Source organism: Callithrix jacchus, chromosome 9 (genome assembly GCF_049354715.1).
Source record: "Callithrix jacchus isolate 240 chromosome 9, calJac240_pri, whole genome shotgun sequence".
In the NCBI taxonomy this organism is placed as follows: Eukaryota; Metazoa; Chordata; class Mammalia; order Primates; family Cebidae; genus Callithrix; species Callithrix jacchus.
The window spans coordinates 50,792,305-50,810,211 of NC_133510.1; the positions used below are offsets into that span (position 1 = coordinate 50,792,305).

Consider the following 17,907-nt stretch of genomic DNA (forward strand, 5'->3'; position numbering starts at 1 on the left):
TAAGAGGAAATTGAGATGAATGCATGTGTCTGCCCGGCATTCAGTTACTGTCGTTTTATGGAGTTTTAAGAGCGAATCAAGATGAATGCATGTGTCTGAACTGGCAGTGCATTGGTCACAGTTAAATTTCAGATAATATAATTTATTCTAGCTATTCAGAACAGAAGGGGTATTTTCAGGGTATTCAGTAATGAGGAAGACTATTGCAATACTAGTCTACGGATTCTTCATTCTTCCTTTACAACGTGACTCTGCCACTCCTTCCCTGAAGGAGTTGAGTCTATTTCCCTAGAGCTTGAATCTGGGCTGGCCTTTTAACTTGCTTTGGCTAACAGAATGTGCTAGAGGTGATGGTATGCTGTTTCTAAGCCAAGTTCTCAAGAGGCCTCGCATACTTTGGAATCCTATGTACTTTGGATCCCTTTTGGAATCAATCTTTCCTTTGCCATGAGAACAATCCAGGCTAGCCTGCTAGAAGGTGAGAGGCTATGTGGAACAATGATGAGTTGTCCCTAGCTGAGGCCATCTGAGACCAGCCAGCTTCTAGCTAACCCATCAGCTGGCCACAAATTCATGAGCAGGCTTAGTTGGATTAGCCAAACGCAACCTACATCAACAGAACTAGTTAACTGACCCAGACATTCAAAAGCAATAACAAATGGTTATTATTTTAAGCTGCTACATTTGCGAGTGTTTGTTATACAGCATCATTGTGGCAACAGACAATTGATACAAGTGGCTTAAAGCATCATTAGGAGAGCTGAAGAAGTAGACTCCAGGGCCACATCACAGAACAGACTCACTAAAGGAGCCTACAGTCAGGAAGTCATGGAACCAAGAAGCTGCCTGCTAAGTTGAGAAGCCTTTGCTACAAGCTCTGACTTCACCTCTGCTATGATCAGGAAGCTGCTGGTAGAGCTGCCAACTTCAGAACCATGCTGCTGTTGCTGCAACTGTCATGATTTACACCCCTGTAATAGATGCCTGTGCTCTGCTTTATTCCCATCTAACTCAGTTTATGCAAGTGCTTCTGATCAGCAGAATGTAAATTATAACCACACTTCAGCTGCAAAGGGGTCTAAGGTCAAAGGGATTTTTAGTTTTCCAGCTTCTGCAGTAGGAGAAGGAGGTTGGCATGAATTTGGAATGAGTCAGTCTCAGCATCACCACAGCATGATTAAATAAAATACATATGATTCCTGAAACTTATTCCATAGAGAGTACTCAATGATACTAAAACAATATATATATGTGCAGTATTTTACATTTGGGCATATCATTACATTGTCAACCATCATTCATTCTAATAATAGAAGTTGAGAGGCTAAAGGATGAACTGCACAACATGGTACTAAGATTTTATGAACTAATTGCTCCAGCAAAATACATCTAAACATCTTTTAAGGGAATCAACAATTATAAGCCACAATGGAGAAGAAACTGAGTGTCTATTCTGAAAAATTTTTGGTTCCTTATTGATAATTCAGATACCATTATCAGTAGGAAGACCAGCGATTTCAGAAAGAAGAATAGTAGCCATCTGGGCTTAAGCTGCAGTTATTAAGGTGCATATACATTAACTCTGTGATAAAAGAAATATTTTAAAATTTATTTTGGCATAAAGGTAGACATTTACAAGATTCTTTGAAAAGTTGATCTGACCTCAAGACATAGAATTTGATTTTATGAGATGAGAGAATTAATGCTTTCAAATCAGCAGTTAGCAATTCTAGAAAATATCTGTGTTCCTGTGAGGTCTTTCCAAAGAGATGGTGAGTTAGGACAATAAATAATCAGTGAAGAAAAAGAAAGGCAATTCTTAGAAAACAGAATCATACAGTGGAGATATTAAAATGAAAGTAATTTTGTGCCCCAAGTTTATTCCCTGGGCCTTATTCAGCTGCAGTACATTATTACGATATGTGAGGCTTGCCAGTGGTTTATGCCTTACTGAGAACTACTTTACTCAGTGTGGCCTTGTATGGTGAGGAATCCTCTAGGCTCACCAAAAAGAAAAAAAGTCCTGTTGTCAAGAGAACCTGGAGTCCCTCCAAAAGGTGCCCCACTGATTCAAAAGCCAGACACTCCCTTGTCAACAAGGCGTCTCACGTCTAAAGTCTGGAGGGCAAATTGCACTTGGCTCATTGGTAAGTCTTAATCATAGACCCCATTTATTCGATTCTTATTGACATTAATGTGAAGTATCAGCAATTTTGCTTCTCAGACAGAAACCATGGATTTAATTTTGTCATTTTTCTTAGTTATGCAATCAAAAATTCATTCATAGGAGGAAAAATCAGTTAATACCTATGGAAAAATGCAAAAGAAAGCGGTCGTCAGACTGATTGCTTTTTGGCAAAGGCTGAGCTCAAGATTTACCAATGAAAGCCCAATTAAGTGTGACCTGAGAGAATGCTACAGAGCTAAAGAGCATTACTAAGCCCCAAAACTGGAATTTCAGTTACCTTGTAAGGTATCAGAGAAAATTACATATATGTAAATACAAGGCTGTGTATCAGTATATAGATAAAACAGTAGTTTCTAAACAGCTTTACTCTGATTTCTGAAGGAACAAGAAAAAAAAACAAACAAACAGAAAGCAAGTAATTTACCTTTCTGATAACTGATCTTGAGCAAATGTTAGTCAAAACTTCTTAAAGAATGTCTGGCTTGGATTCAGCTACCCAGAGCAGAACAAAAAAAGTAAAAGGCCTCTAGATCAGGTGTTTCCCAGGATGGAATTTAAAATCAGCTCCTTTATCCTGTCTGCTCTTTAATTGCCCATCATGGATCAAACTTTAGAATACCATGGTGCTCACACTTAGGTCCATTCTCACTTTCTCCTTTCTATTTCTTGTGTTCTTTGTGTACATATAGGTCCCCCATTAGAATATTATAATCATATTCAAAGGCAGGGGCTATGTCTTATTCATCTTTGTACCTCTCTTCTTTAACCTTTGTTTGATGTGTTTGCTCATATACACTTTTCTTTTGTCAAATAAAAATAAATATAGCTAGAGGTAAATAAAAATTCTCCAATGTTTCAACTGCTACTGAGAAAATGATAGATTATTAATTTGTGAAGTGGTCGACTTCCTTTTTTTAATAGAATGAGTAGCAGATGAGGATATCTACATTTCAAGTGCAAATGAAATTTGTTTCAAAGGATTTTGATATGTTTTTGTCTCGAAGAGGAGCAACAGCCTTATTGTGATAACTATGTCAAGATAAATCTAGAAACGGCCAATGGAAAGAGTTATTTTATTTAAGGAAAATAGTCCCAATGGTAACTATCAATATCTTAACGTTTCCTTATCTTCTCAGTAAACTGGATAAAATGCTCTTTTCTTTATAGCTGCCGCTAATGGAGTTGGACTCATGAGTAAGGGAAGGGAGAAAGTGCCTGTGAATGACATCATTATACAACATCATACGACAGTTTTTCTTTCTTTTATTCACTCTTCTTTCTTTTATCTCAACTTATGGTATACCATACACAGTCTTCTAAGCCTTGCTTTTTTTCTTTGAGAGTTTTCTATGTTAGTGCATAAAGAGGTGCCTCTTGCTTGTTAGGGGTTATATGGAAATATCCAATTTAATAAGCAGTTGCATGTCAGTTCCAGTCTTACCCTTCAAACTCTGCCAACCACATGACCAGCTCCCTGTTATGTTTGCCAAGAAAGGATGCTAGGGAAAGACTGATGTGCTCTGTTTTGCTTGCTGTCCCTGCAGCACCTGAACAGTGATCTTCTACTCCACAGTGGCAGTTGATTGCAGTCTCCAGCTTTTCTCTTTTCCAGACATTCCCAGAGGCAGTCTCATTTTGTCTCCTCAGAGGCACCCCACCAGTGGGGCAGTGACCCTTTCTCAGAGGTCTGACCAACTCCAGGAGGCCTCTCCTACAAACCTCCGCATTCTAGTAACCTCAACATTTTCTTTTTGTTCTCTCAGCCTTAGAGTGTGAGCTGCTTCCTGGATGTCCTCTTCTCTATTTCTCCTTTTGGCTTTAAGTTCTCCAGTAACTAATGAACCAATAGCTTATATTAAGTTCTTTTTGTTGAAATGCCTAGGGTAGGGTCTGTTTTCCTGACTGGACCTAATGTATCTGTGCAGGATCAGAAGGCCTAAAGAAGAACAGCTTGCAGTACTCTTTGTATTTGGATGAACCGTAATGTATTTGACTAGTTCTCTCTAAAAGGTTGTTTTCAACCTTTTGTAACTAGAAATAGTACATTAAACAACCTTAAATTAATTTTTTTTCACATCTGTGTGAGTCTATCTATAAGACAAATTAATAGAAGAGGAACTCCTGGATCTAACTGCCAAAATGCCTTTCATAGAGGTTGTGCAAATTCAGTCTCTCACAGGCGATAGACAGAAATCTTTGTATTAGAAACAGAGAAATCAGTGAAGGGAAGAGTGAGCCAGGTGTAATACCATTGTCCCAGTAAGAGGGCTCAGCTAGTGGGAGAGAGAAGCACAGCATGACATCTGTCACTTGAGGAGTTGCTTTTTGGCCTAGACTCCAAGGACTTCATTTTGAGCCCTTTGGAGTTGAGAAAGCCTAAAATACAAATGAAAAGAAGGCTCTCTAAGATATAGTGTTACTCACTTCAAAGAAGGTAATGCAAAAAGGAGAGGTGCTTTGCTGTAGATTACCACCAATGCCAGGCAGTTTGAGGAGTGGCTGTGCCCAGTTACTATGCCCAGTGGAGACTCAGTATCAAGGTAAAGTGGCTGTGACAGCCAGTAGCAAGGGTGACACCTACAGATGCATGGCTATTGGGACAAGCAGCAGTGCTGCTGGGCACACACTCTGTGGTTGCTGTGAGCACACGGGAAATACCTCCTAGGGACTCCCCAAAACATGGGTGAAACTTTGTAGGGTACTGGGTACTGTTTCCTGCAGTAGCAGAGAAGATAAGAGTTGGTAAAACACAAGCTACAAAACTCATTTACTATAAGGTTGTCACTTTCTTTTCCTCATTTCTCTATCTTTGCCTCTTAAACTGGGGTAGGCTTTTGTTTAACAATAGCAAAGTAAAATCTTCTTTCTTAAGTCTTTATGATGCATCGCTAGGAAGCCTGGGATGTGACTAAGTTATGTTTACCATCTGCTGTTTGGTTTTCCTGTCATTTACTCCCTGCTCAGCAGAGCTCTTCTTCAGTGATCATTGCCCTTGTTTAGCAGACAGGCTACATTCTACACATTTGCTTTTGCTGATTTCACCTTAGCATTTTGTGGTAACAAAGCAGTGTGTACAACCAGAGTTGTGCTTTTCTTACCCTGTAAGATGGGCAGCCTTCCTGCAGAGATGACTTTTGTTTTATGTTCCACTGTGTCTTGTTCGTGCCATTCTTAATTTACACGACAGAGATGCTGTCATCACCAATTAACATTATTCAAGGGCCCCCTGGATGCATAGCTGCATCAGGACTAATTTAATATGCTCTTTGTTCCAGATATCAGGTGGCTTCTTCAAATGAATTTTTAAGTATCTCAGTGATGATGAAGAATAGAGACATCAATCAGGATTCGGGAAGACAGCTTTTGCAGAAAATGCTTACCAGGAAGCAGCAAGGACTGGTGTTGATATTTGAAAGTTTAAGAGAGGTATACTTTTATTCAGTCAACACATGACAAATGTAAAAGGCAGTCATTTGTTGTTCCTGAAAGAAGACTTGCAGTATTCTATTCCCTTTCATCATCCCACTTTTTATTTATTGCAGTCCTTTCAGTCTGAATATTTCCTCCTGAGGCATTTTCTGCCCTCAGAAATGACTCCCTGCTCCCAGTTCCTGTAGCCCTTATCACTGGCACCTTTCATTTGACACATTTCATTACACCATTATTGAATAAATATATGTACGTCCTTCCCAAGTATATTAGAAAACTATCTGAACAGTTTCTTTCTTTCCCAATTCTCAGAATCAGCAGTGTTCTGTCAAGAAATATTTATCGACGATGATGGCAATAGTCTATTAAAATCAGATGAAGTTTTGTTTTTAAAAAAAGGGTGAGAGGAGAGACAAGGCTAAAGGTTTGGAAGTTGAGTCTCACAAGCATCTTTAATAAACGTTTCCTCATCTAAGCGCTGTATGTAGATCATTTTGGGGAGGGTAGAGATTGAGGGAGGAAGAACATCACTTGAGGAAGAGACAGCACTTTGTCTTTCGAGTTTCAATAAAGTTTCAAAAATCCTGCCTAAACTATATTTATTTTTGGCCTTTCCCTTTTGATGTGACAATAAACTGTAATGCGGCTGTCGGCTGTATGAACCGATATTCAGCAGAATACATCTGAGCATTTTCCTGTCAGAAAAAGAAGCGTTCGGTTCTGTCATAGATTTTAGAATTAAGAACGCACTTTCACGTCTGATGCTGTCAAGTACCTGGGCCGGCGAATTCCACCAGCAGCCAGACGCATTGCTGCGCGGGAGACCGCGAACCAGGGGCCAGTCCACCCAACCCAGGGCGGCACTACCGGGGTCCCGCCCAGCCCGGTTCCGGGAGTCTTATTGGGAGTCCTTCCGCCCGCCATCTCTATCAGCCGCCCAGGATTTATCACAGGAGGTGGGCGGCTCCCTTTCGGGCACTCATTGGTCAAATTCTAATGGCGGTAAGGCACTCTGCGAGTCTCTATTGGCCCTTAGGCTCTAAGATGGGCGGGGGAAAACAGCGACAGGGCTCTAGGCGGGAAGCGCGGAGTGCGCCGGCGCGTAGTCGGGGACGCCGGGCCCTGCCTTTGCTAGGGAACCGACTGTTATCGCCCCGCCCCCTCGGAGCTTTTTGTCCCGTTAACTGTCCGAGTGGCTTGGGACTTCGGCGCCGGGCAACATGCCTGTGCGGTTCAAGGTGAGGCTGGGGTTCCCGGGCCGGAATGTGACTGGTAGGAGCCGCGGTGGGGCTGGTGCGGAGCGCCGAGGTCACGCTGCTTTTCTGCGACTCAGTCCTCGGCCCGGCTGAAGCTGCCAGCCCCGGGGCCTGCCTGAAGCTGCCAGCCCCGGGGCCTGCCTGCCAGGCCCCAGAATCTGCCCGCCGGGTCTTACCCAGCTTCCTCTCCGCTCACTCAGTTTCCAAGTTGCCGTGTGCGGAAGAGTCAGATGGTGCGAGATAGATTTACTTCGGAGAACTCAAGAGGAGTGGAGATGGGAGGAGGTCACTTTGCAAAGAGCATTAAAGGCAACTCAGATAGGGTTTAGCATTTAACCCCCATTACTTTTAAAACTTTAGTGTATGTGGAGTTTAAAGGCTGGAGAAATGGGTTCTTAGTAAGGACGGGGTATAAAGAAATACATATTTTTCATCGTGCATTTTGTGCTAGCGTATGTTAAAAGTTCCAGGTAGCTGGTAGCTGTCAGGGACTAGCACCCTGCAACTTAACAGGTGGCTGCAGCGTCCCACAGCTCCTGACTCTTCATTTATCTTAAAGGCTTGTATATCAGAATGGAAGGGAAGTTTGTCTTTTGTTGATTTACCAAATAGCAAAAGGTCCTAGGCATATATTGTGTATTCGGTGAACACTTGGGATAAATCTAGAATGATGAGAATTTAGATTGTTACTAGTTATCCGACAAGAACTCATGCTTTGGAATCATAACAAGTGAAAGGATAGCTAACTTCTGAGTCTGGGATTCCTGCTAGCATCTGCCTCAAGTGGTGTTGAGGATTAAAGGATATAACACGTGTGAACTGCTTAGCATAGGGCTGGGTAAATATTAACTCTTATTAAGGAGCTCGTCTGTGTTTAATTTTCAGTCTGAAGTCTCTCTTGGGAGGTTCAGAAATTATTTTTTTTAACTAATGTCTGCTTTAAAACGTCATTCCTTAATTGCACTATACTGAAAGTGTACTTTGCATTACAGGGGCTGAGTGAATACCAGAGGAATTTCCTGTGGAAAAAGTCTTATTTGTCAGAATCTTGTAATTCCTCCGTGGGGCAAAAGTACCCGTGGGCTGGACTTAGATCAGATCAGTTAGGTAAGTTGAGCAAGCTAATACCCCTTCTGACTTGGGCTAAGCTGTTATAACTTGGGCTAATTGAACCTTTGGTTAAGTTTACCAAATGATTTATTAAAAGTTCAGTTCCTGGTTGATTTATTCATTTATTAATCAAATATTTATTGAAGGTTTACTATGAGCTAGGACTATTCCCAGCTGCTAGTGGGGCAGGCCAGGTTTCACTAATGCAGGCCTCCATCATAACTTTCAGTATTGACCGAGTGGTTAAGTTAAATATTAAAAGCTAAAAAAAGCCAGTGCTCTTAGTCAAAGGCTGGGATGTAACAGAAGTTCATCAAGAGTTTTGCCTACGCCTTTCCTGGGCTGTAAAGCATGACAAAATAAGGAATTCTTAACAGGACCCTTTTAGGATTAAACAAATTTTACTGGGGGTCTGAAGAAACTCCCAAGGCCTCAACAAACAAGTTTATTGGAGACCTGAAAGAACTCCCCAAACGTCTGTGATTTAGCAGGAGACAAGATAAGGGTAATCACCTCAGCACTAGACCTACTTCGATTAAGTAAATTTACTGAGGCTCCAGAAAAAGGTCTTCAGGACTCAGACTTTAGTTATAGATTAAAAGAAGATAATCACTTATGTCCTTAGATGAATGAACACTTAAGGTATATAAGCTCTGAAAAACTTTGTAAATTTGGGTTTATATGGTAGTAATTTCCAGGCCTTCTCACTGTAACCTGTTATTGAAATAAAAACTCTTTTCCTCCCTAGTTCCTTTGCATCTTTTATTGGCCACGAGAAATAGCAGCCTGACCCTCAGTTTGGTCTGGGAACACTAGGGATATAGCCCTGAAACAAAGTCCCTTAACTGTGGAGAGAAACAGTTAGCAAGTCACCCAATAAATAAGGGAATTTCAGGGTTTTATATAAAATTGTAGGGAAGTGTGATAGGTAACATGGGGGAGGGGTGGATTGGAGGGAAAACTTTAGATTAGATGGTTTGGAAAGGCTTATTTTGAGGAAGTGATATTTGAGCTGTGACCTGAAAGCTGAAGGGACAAGGCAGGGGAAGAGTGCTCCCAAGGTCTTGAGGAATAAAAGCTTAGGAAGATTAGATTGCTTTCCCCAGCTTTTCAGCTAGTAAGTGGCAGAACAGTGATTTGAAATCAAGTCTGTTTTGTGCAAAACAAATTATTTCAGAGGTCATATTCTTGTTATCACACATGCCTCCTCCCTGTATTCCAGAGAAGTCAGAGTCCTGGGCCAGGGTTTCCTAGAGGCCTATAGAAGAGAAAGGAGACAGACTGATTTCATTGTACCTGCTTGTTTAATTCCTACTTACCAGCATATTAGAACTTATTCACCACCTTGTTCCTACCTAGTACTAATTTTTGAATGAATGAATAAGCCTAAATTTGAATCCACAATAGCTGTGTGATGTGGGGCTAATTGAGCTGATTTCACCAAGTGAGATTTTAGGAAGCAATCCTAAAATTACTTCCTAGGATTACTAGGAGGGTTAAATAAAATGTTGCATATTAAGGGCCTGCTTCATGTACATGGATCAGTACTTAGTGTCCTACATGTGATGTGTGCAAGCGGGCAGTTAAGTCACATAAATGTTAGATGTTTGAAGCCAGGAAAAGACTTATGGGTAGTTTACCAAGCCTGAGAAGTTAGGAAGATGCAGAGGTATTTTCAGGATTAGGTTTGGAGAATAAAGGGAAGAGTGAGCAAGAGTGGGTGTCTCTTTTAGGGTTTCCCTGAAGCATCATGATCTGACCCAGAGCCAAACTTCAGAGACTGGGTATCCCTGTTTCTCCAGCAAGGTGCTAGGAAAAATCCCTCTTTCTACAAATCCTGTAAAATTCTGTTTTTACAAATGACCAGAAATGCCACATAAACGAGCCTCCATTAGATTAAGAATCCAAATAAATCTCTGTTAAAGCGTAGATACCCCACTCTGCTGAGAGCCTGCAGGGCAATTATGACACTGGAAAATTTGTTAAACTGCATAGTTGTCCAATAACATTTCAGTTTAGATCTGCTGCATTTGAGGGGAAGGTGATGAAATGAGACCATAGGAGCAAAGCCACAGCATGGTATGTAATGAAGGAAGAAATGAACTAGAGGAGGAACGTTAGTGGGGAATTTTAGGTCAGGGGGAGGGACCGAGCAAGAACTCCATATTGCTCAGAACAGGAGGTGGGAGGTTAGCAAAAAAAACCAGCAGTATTACCCAGGACTGACTGTACTTTCTTTTAGAGTAGTATATTTTTACCCTGGGGATTTGCTGGTGCTGAGAGACAACAGCAGACCAACTTAAGCATCTTCTTTCATTTTGCTCTTCTACCAAAAACCTGCCTCTGTGTTAAAGCAGAGAGAAGTCTAATTGGTGATCTTCAAGCTTTTTTGCTTTTATACTTCCTAGAAAAATTTAGAAAAACATTGTGCCCCCATCACACATTTCTACATTGATTTTTTTTTTGTAATAAATTTGTATTAATAGTTTTGAATGATATAACTTCTGGTATATTCATAGTGCTCATATGTTTTACATATATTTTGTAAAAACTTTGGAACTGTCAATTTAGCCCATTCCATTTATGGAAAATATGTATCATACAGTTGGCAAAGTCAGAATCCACTGGGAAAGTAACTGGCCAAATTAGAATTATTTTCTGTGAGGAAAAAAGTCTGTTTTATCTTTAATTAAGGTAAATGTGTTAATATGCATTATGTACATTTCACATGACATCCCTCTCATACCTGAATTTTAATACTAAGAAGGTAGATGGAAAATTCTTGGAGCTATGTGAAATAAGGTGCTATTTCTTTGTTGTTTCTAATATCTGCCTGCTTTGCTTTGCTGTCAAATATTCTCCCTCAGTGATACGATATCTTGAATTGTCCCTTTGTTTGGCTCCCTACCCCTGAGATTTTGTTCTTCCTTGGGGGTTGCACTGGAGTAAGTTTCCAGCTGGTTAAGAGGTGTGTCTTTCTTTTGTAAAGTGGGAAAAGGGAGATTATGAAAGGGGCAGTGGGAGATGGAACTGCAGATGGCAGATGCAGCTCTCAGGCAGATAGATCAGCATCAGATGAGAGAGCACATATGGAGTTGAGGATCTGGAAAATGATTCCCTTAAGCTGCCCACTTCTGTTTACCCTCCCTGAAACATCTTTGTGTGCCTCCAAACAGATACCCACCCATTGTGAAGACCTCTGGTCTAGGGAAGCCTTTTAAAAGGGTAAGGACCCTGGGTGCCATGGCCAACACATCTACAACGGAGGCTAAGGAGCCCTGGATTTTACTTTGTGCCCAATTTTCTTTCCACCTTCCCTTTCTTTCTATTCTGGTCTTAATCTTTCTTCTCCACCCTGCAACATTCTTAAAGAATGACCCTAAACTAGGGCAGTCTCTTAGTGGCTGTCATTCTGCAGAGCTCCTCTTACCTCCATAGAAAGTTAAGTTTTTGAACATTTGCTTTTCAGACAGAAATATAGAGAAATTGTATCTGAGCTCTTGTTAAAAGGGCTTATTCTTTTTTAATTCTCAGGAAATCAAGGCAGATGTAGAACTAAGATCTAACATAATGACATCTCATCCCTTCTCATCTTGGTCTGCTCCACATAAGAGCAGCTTTGTGAAAAGTTCCAAATTTTGACAGTACCAGGGCCCATTGTTCTGTTAAGTAGCACAGGAAAGTAATTAGAAACGGAGGCAACATGTACTGCCTGGTTTGCCAGGTCTATCATGTGGCAATTCTAGTGACTTTTGTTAGGATAACTGGAACATTGTGACCCCCTGATTTTTAATTTTTTGTTCTGGTTAGATTTTTAATACTTTTAAAAGCGAAATTAAGTATTTTATGTTGGAAAACTGAACTTTTAAAATCTTATAATCTGAAGGATATTGTGTGGATATATAGATAAATATATCTAAACTAAATTTTAAATTTCATTTCTCCTTTATAAGTGTTCCTAAAAGTTATCTTTGTAACTTTTTGCTTTGGTAACTGCTATTTTTATATCCTATGTTTTGTAGGGATCGTGAAAGAGCCAAGTTTTATTTCAAAAAGAAGAGTCCCTTACCATGACCCACAGATTTCAAAATCTCTTGAGTGGAATGGAGCTAACTCAGAGAGCAATGTGGTTGTATCACTAGAACCAGAAGCCCCGGAAACACCAAAATCACAAGAAGCAGAACAAAAGGATGTTACTCAAGACAGAGTTCACTCACTAGAAGCTTCCAGGGTTCCCAAAAGAACCAGATCTCACTCTGCAGACTCCAGAGCTGAAGGTGCTTCCGATGTTGTGGAAAATAATGAGGGTGTAACAAATCATAAACCAGTTAATGAAAATGTGGAACTGGAACAGTCTGTCAAGGTTCTTTCGGAAAATGTAGATAATGGGGTAGGCATATTCACTGCATTTCTTTTGAAAAGCATGGAATTCTTTGTTGGTGTCATCCTCATTTCAGTAATATTACATTTTGTGTTTCAGAATTTTTCATTGTTTTCTTGTCTAATGTCTATAAGAATAGTTGATAAGAGACTGTTGACTTTAGTTATTGTGAATTAGTTCTATTATTACTACTTGCTATTTTATACTAGTTATACTATGACATCCCTTCATTGGATGGACCTCCTGCCTCTGGATTTTATTCATCATATATTTTCACCTGAGTCTTAAGGGAGAGATCAAATTGAGACAGAGAAGGAGAGTAGGCCCTTACTTCTGGCAAGGTGCTCATCTCACTTCTACCCAGTCCCTTTTCAGTTTCTTATCATGTTCAAGAAGACAAACAGAAACTCAATTGGGAAGGAGAACTCTGGCTGTCTCTCAAAGATCTTGCATTTCTGCTCTCTTATGTCACAGCTGGCCTGCAGCAGGTCCCTGTGAGCACATAAGCAGAGGCTGCATCTCACTGCCTTCCACTGCTGCTTCTCTGGTTCATGTCCACCACTGCCTGGGACCCTGAAGAGGCATTTCAGACTGTTGGAGAAGAATCTGTAGCTTGTTGAAAAAGGTGGGGGTGAAAGGGAACAAGGAAGTTGATGTGTGAGTCTGGTGGACAAAAAAAGGGGTTCACAGAAGCAGTGTGCAGATGAGGCAAGGTGCTGGGACTTTTTGGTAATAGATTTAATGATGAATGATTAGTAGGAAGGGACTGAGAGGTATTACATTTTTCTTGTGATGCATAATAGTTCTTTGATAGAAAGGAATTTTAAATGGTTTGACGCTTGAAAAAAGATACTATTTATAAGTTGAAAAAACTTTGCTGTACCACAATGCACATGTAGTTAACAATTTTGTACTGTAGACTTAACATTTTGTTAAGAGGGTAGATTTCATGTTATGCATTTTTTACTACAATTTTTAAAAGTTTGAATAGAAATTTTTAATGTCTTTGAGTGGATTTTTTTTTTTGAACAGTTGGATAGACTTCTACGTAAGAAAGCTGGATTGACTGTTGTTCCTTCAAATAATGCCTTGAGAAATTCTGAATATCAAAGGCAGTTTGTTTGGAAGACTTCTAAAGAAACTGCTCCAGGTTTTGCAGCCAATCAGGTAGTTTAATGGATGTAATACATTTCTGAGTACCATTATCTAGAAGTGTAGATTTACATAGAATTAGGATTTGAAAGAAATTGAGTATTTAAGTAGCCGGGAGGTAGGTTCTAGAAAGCCAAAAATGAGAGTTTTACTAAAATCATCTGTTACTTATGATTTATAGTAGTAATATTATACTGTCCTAGGCTACTGATGATCATTGTTGCCAGATGCATCACATATACTAAATATGAGACAGGGTAATGAAAACTTGGGGAACTGGTAAGTTTTTGCATGCTGTAAGATTTTTTTACTTATTAAAAAAGCATTAAATTGATTTTATTCTAAAATGTTGTGTGTTGTTGACTAACATATTGCATGTTTCCTGTATTCTAAGAAAGGCATAACTGCTTTGAATAAGTATTTTAATAAATATAAAATATGTTGACAGTAACACAAGATATGTAATTTTGTCCTTGTATCAGATGAATAGTAATAGGCATTTTCAATATAATTATATTTGTAAAATTCAAAAGCTGTAACGATATGGTATTAGATTTCATTATACTTTTGTACTATTTTAGTATTGAGATACCACTACTAATAAATAGTGTGTTGTTTTACTACCTTCATCCTTTAGGCAGTTCTTAGGCTTTTAACTCTCATTTATGTTCTTTATAGTACTTATAGGCATAGACAGGAAATACCTCCACTCAGAATATCCCCAGAGACCTATAATGGCTTAGTCTTTTTTTTAATCTGGTCTTTGCGATTTTCTTTATAAATACACACATTTTCACACACCCTCACATTCATTTTCTTCTGTATGTCGACATTCACTTGTATATTGTGTACACCCCTAAGGACTGACAGGATAATTAGATTCAGCAAGGCAATAACATCTAGTCATCTTGCATTAAGATAAAAAAAACCCTAAAAATTGTGGCAGCTTTGGGCTTAATTATTATTCATTTTTTTTTGTTTTTTTTGAGACAGAGTCTTATCCTGTTGCCCAGGCTGGAGTGCAGTGGCGTGTTCTTAGCTCCCTGCAAATTCTGCCTCCTGGGTTCAAGCGATTCTTCTGCCTCAGCCTCCCAAGTAGCTGGGACTATAGGTGTGTGCCACTAGACCCTGCTAATTTTTGTATTTTTAGTAGAGTTGGGGTTTCACCACATTGGCCAGGCTTGTCTCAAACTCCTGACCTCATGATCTGCCCGCCTTGGCCTTCCAAAGTGCTGGGCTCACAGATGTGAGCCACGGTGCCCGGCCATTATTCAATTTTTAAAATACCTTTGAAATTTATATAACATTTAAAAATCCTGTGAAGTAACAAAGTGGTAAGTACCCTTTATTAACCTAGTATATAGGATCGGTACTTCTTTTGCTTGCTACAGGTTTTCTCAAAGATTAAGTGTACCTAAAACATTACTTACAACCCAAAACTTGTAATTATTCAGTTTTTTATAGTGTTAGACCTTTAAGCTAGAGCTGATTCAAATCAAAGCCCTATCATCAACAGATGGGACTTTTAATGTCAGTGAAAGTGTTGTGTAGAAATGTTACTTTTATAAGAGAAATCTCTAGCAGTATATTCACTGGCAGTTTTATTGCGTTCTTTAATAAAGTGTTTCACATAATTTTTAAAGAAGCAAACGCTCATTGTTCAAAGCATATCGATTTCAGGTTCTATGGACTGAAGAGCTTTGAGACAGCTTTCCATGCTTGTTGATAGGAAACCTCTAAAAAGGTTGTTCATTTCTATTAGACACCTGCTTTCTGAAAGGATGTCTTATATTAATATGTAAAGGAGTCAGAACAGTTTTTGACAGGAAAGTCCTTGAAGTTACACTGTACTAAAAAAAGATATACTGTTTATATCTGATCTGTATGAAGATTGTACTGTTCAGCATTACAAAGCAGTAATATAACTTGTTTGAGTTCCTTATCTTTTTCACTTGCTTTCCTTGTAATCAGTGGTAACATGCCATGAAATAGAAACCATATTGTGAAATAGTAAGGGTAAAAGGAAATATTTAACAATAGAAATGTAGTATTTGCTCAGGACAGATTTTTTTGCCTTAATACACCCAAAATAAGCCAAGGGAAGAAAAGTTAAATATTGAACATATTGAGTACTCAAAAATGTCAAAAATTTTCTATTAAGGCAGGAAGAAAAATATCATGTCAGGGAGAAAGAAAAAACCTGTAGAAGTGACAACAGGGTTGCCTTAAAGCTAATGTCTATGTCGCATTAAAATATGCCAATATTTATTTTGGTTATATGCTATATTTTGATTACAAAACTATTATTCAGAACATAGTAATGAGTACATAAAGTTGACCTCTGGATGTTAGTAATATATGTGAAATGAAATTACAATCTTTTATGATTTTGCCATTTTTTTGTCCTGTAATTCAACTTTACGTATGTTTCATTAAGTAATTGAAGACCAAAGTTCTGCATATTTAATGAACAAACTAAACTAAACTAATTTTCGTTTTAAGGTTTTCCACAATAAAAGCCAGTTTGTTCCACCATTCAAAAGTAACTCAATCATCCATGAAACTGAATACAAAAGAAATTTCAAGGGTTTATCTCCAGTGAAAGAACCAAAATTAAGAAGTGAGTTGAGAGAAAACAGAAATCTTGAAACAGTATCTCCTGAAAAGAAGGTATTCATCAACTTTTAATCTTACCATACAAAATCCCCATTATTTTAGATTCTCCACATTTTCTTTTACTTACTACCACCTGGAAGTTTTTGGTTTTCACTAGTTCATTAATTCATATGTTCATCAAATGTTCATTGAACCAGCTAGTAGGAGCAGACATGGGTTGGTACTGAGAATACAAGGCTGGCAAACACAGCCCCAAGCAGCTCTTGGCTAGTGGAGAGACAGGCATAAATAAAAATGATACAGCATGATGAGTACTTAACAATATAGCAGGTAAGTCTGCTGTGTTTCATATCAAATGACTGGACTTACAGTAATCTCCAGGGGTAACAGTAGTGATAGAAATACTTATTTTAGGTTATGGAAATTAAACACATATATACTCACATGTATTTTATTTTATTTTTTAGTTTTTTAGTTTTTTCAAGACAGAGTCTCACTCTGTCACCCAGGTTGGAGTGCAGTGGTGCAATCTCAGCTCACTACAACCTCTGCCTTCCGGGTTCAGGCAATTCTCCTGCCTCAGCCTACTGAGTAGCTGAGACTAAAGGTGCATGCCACCATGTCCGGCTAATTTTTGAATTTTTAATAGAGATGGGGTTTCACTATGTTGGCCAGGCTGGTCTCAAACTCTTAGCCTCAGGTGATCCGCCCACCTTGGCCTCCCAAAGTGCTAGGATTATAGGCATGAACCACCATGCCCAGCCGTCATGGGTATTTTAAACCAAAGCTTTAGCATGACAAATTATAGCCAGTGTAATTCACAATGTTTACCTCAGAATATAGAAACAACTGCTTTTGTGTGGAGTTACAGCCTGTTAAGTTGCAGAATCAGGCTAAAATGATATAAATTACAGGTAAATATGGTATAAATACTATTTTTGAATCTCCTGGAATGTTGATACCTGATGTGTTATAGGTTCTAAAAATAAAAAGTGTCTAATTACAGGTAAATATGACTGAAAGTAAAATGATTTATACACACAGACACATATTGGGCCTATGATGTTATTGTGGAAAAAAAGAATTGTCATTCAGTAAGGCGATCTGGTAACTAATTTATCAGGATCCGATGTTTAATTACTGTAGCACAATTATAAGTTTAGAATATCAAGTTCATCATGTGCTGACATTATTTAGATATGTATTTGTTAACTTAAAAATTTTCTTCCTTAGCTAAAGATCTGAAATCTTCATTGTTATAAAATGAAACTATATCCTGAGCGAAACTTCAAAAATAACCAAATACACTAAAAATTTCAAAACTTGTTTGTTGATTTCTTATGATTTTTGTTTTCTTTAGTATCTAAAGCTTCTAAAAATAGAAATGTAATTCAGTATTCAAGTCTAACTTTATAATATTCATGTTTTCACTTTAATGTGTAACATTTTAAGCATAAAAAACTTAAGTTATTTCCATTTCAGTGTAATAAAATAGACAATCCTTTAAAATTGGAAGCAGAGATGGAATTGAAAGACTTACCCCAGCCTAAAAAGAAGCTTACTCCTTGGAAACATCAAAGGCTCGGGTATGTATTTTAATAGGAAAATACGGTATTTTAGTGATCAAAGTGGTGAAATATTTACTTTCATTTCATTTCTATTAGGAAGGTGAATTCTGAATATAGAGCAAAATTTCTCAGCCCAGCTCAGTATTTATATAAAGCTGGGGCTTGGACACGTGTGAAGGGAAGCATGCCAAATCAGGTGAGTGTACA

The 17,907-nt window shown here is 38.7% G+C and overlaps 1 protein-coding gene across 12 annotated transcripts in view; it reads left to right on the forward strand.

Moving 5' to 3' along the window:
• Positions 1–6,717: 6,717 nt before the first annotated feature.
• SAXO6 (stabilizer of axonemal microtubules 6) overlaps positions 6,718–17,907 on the forward strand; it is a 79,030-nt gene continuing 67,840 nt past the window's right edge. For 5 of the 12 annotated variants that reach the window (XM_078338034.1, XM_078338038.1, XM_078338035.1 and 2 more), the window contains exons 1-7: positions 6,718–6,855; positions 7,866–7,980; positions 12,006–12,373; positions 13,397–13,531; positions 16,019–16,186; positions 17,600–17,718; positions 17,797–17,896. In XM_078338034.1, coding sequence (XP_078194160.1) covers positions 6,838–6,855; positions 7,866–7,980; positions 12,006–12,373; positions 13,397–13,531; positions 16,019–16,186; positions 17,600–17,718; positions 17,797–17,896 — 1,023 coding nt within the window. In that variant the 5' untranslated portion in view covers positions 6,718–6,837. Of the gene's footprint in view, positions 6,856–7,865; positions 7,981–12,005; positions 12,990–13,396; positions 13,532–13,719; positions 13,796–16,018; positions 16,187–17,599; positions 17,719–17,796; positions 17,897–17,907 lie in introns of those variants that run through there. The other 7 variants (XM_078338036.1, XM_003733795.6, XM_002752722.7 and 4 more) reach the window with 5 other exon arrangements.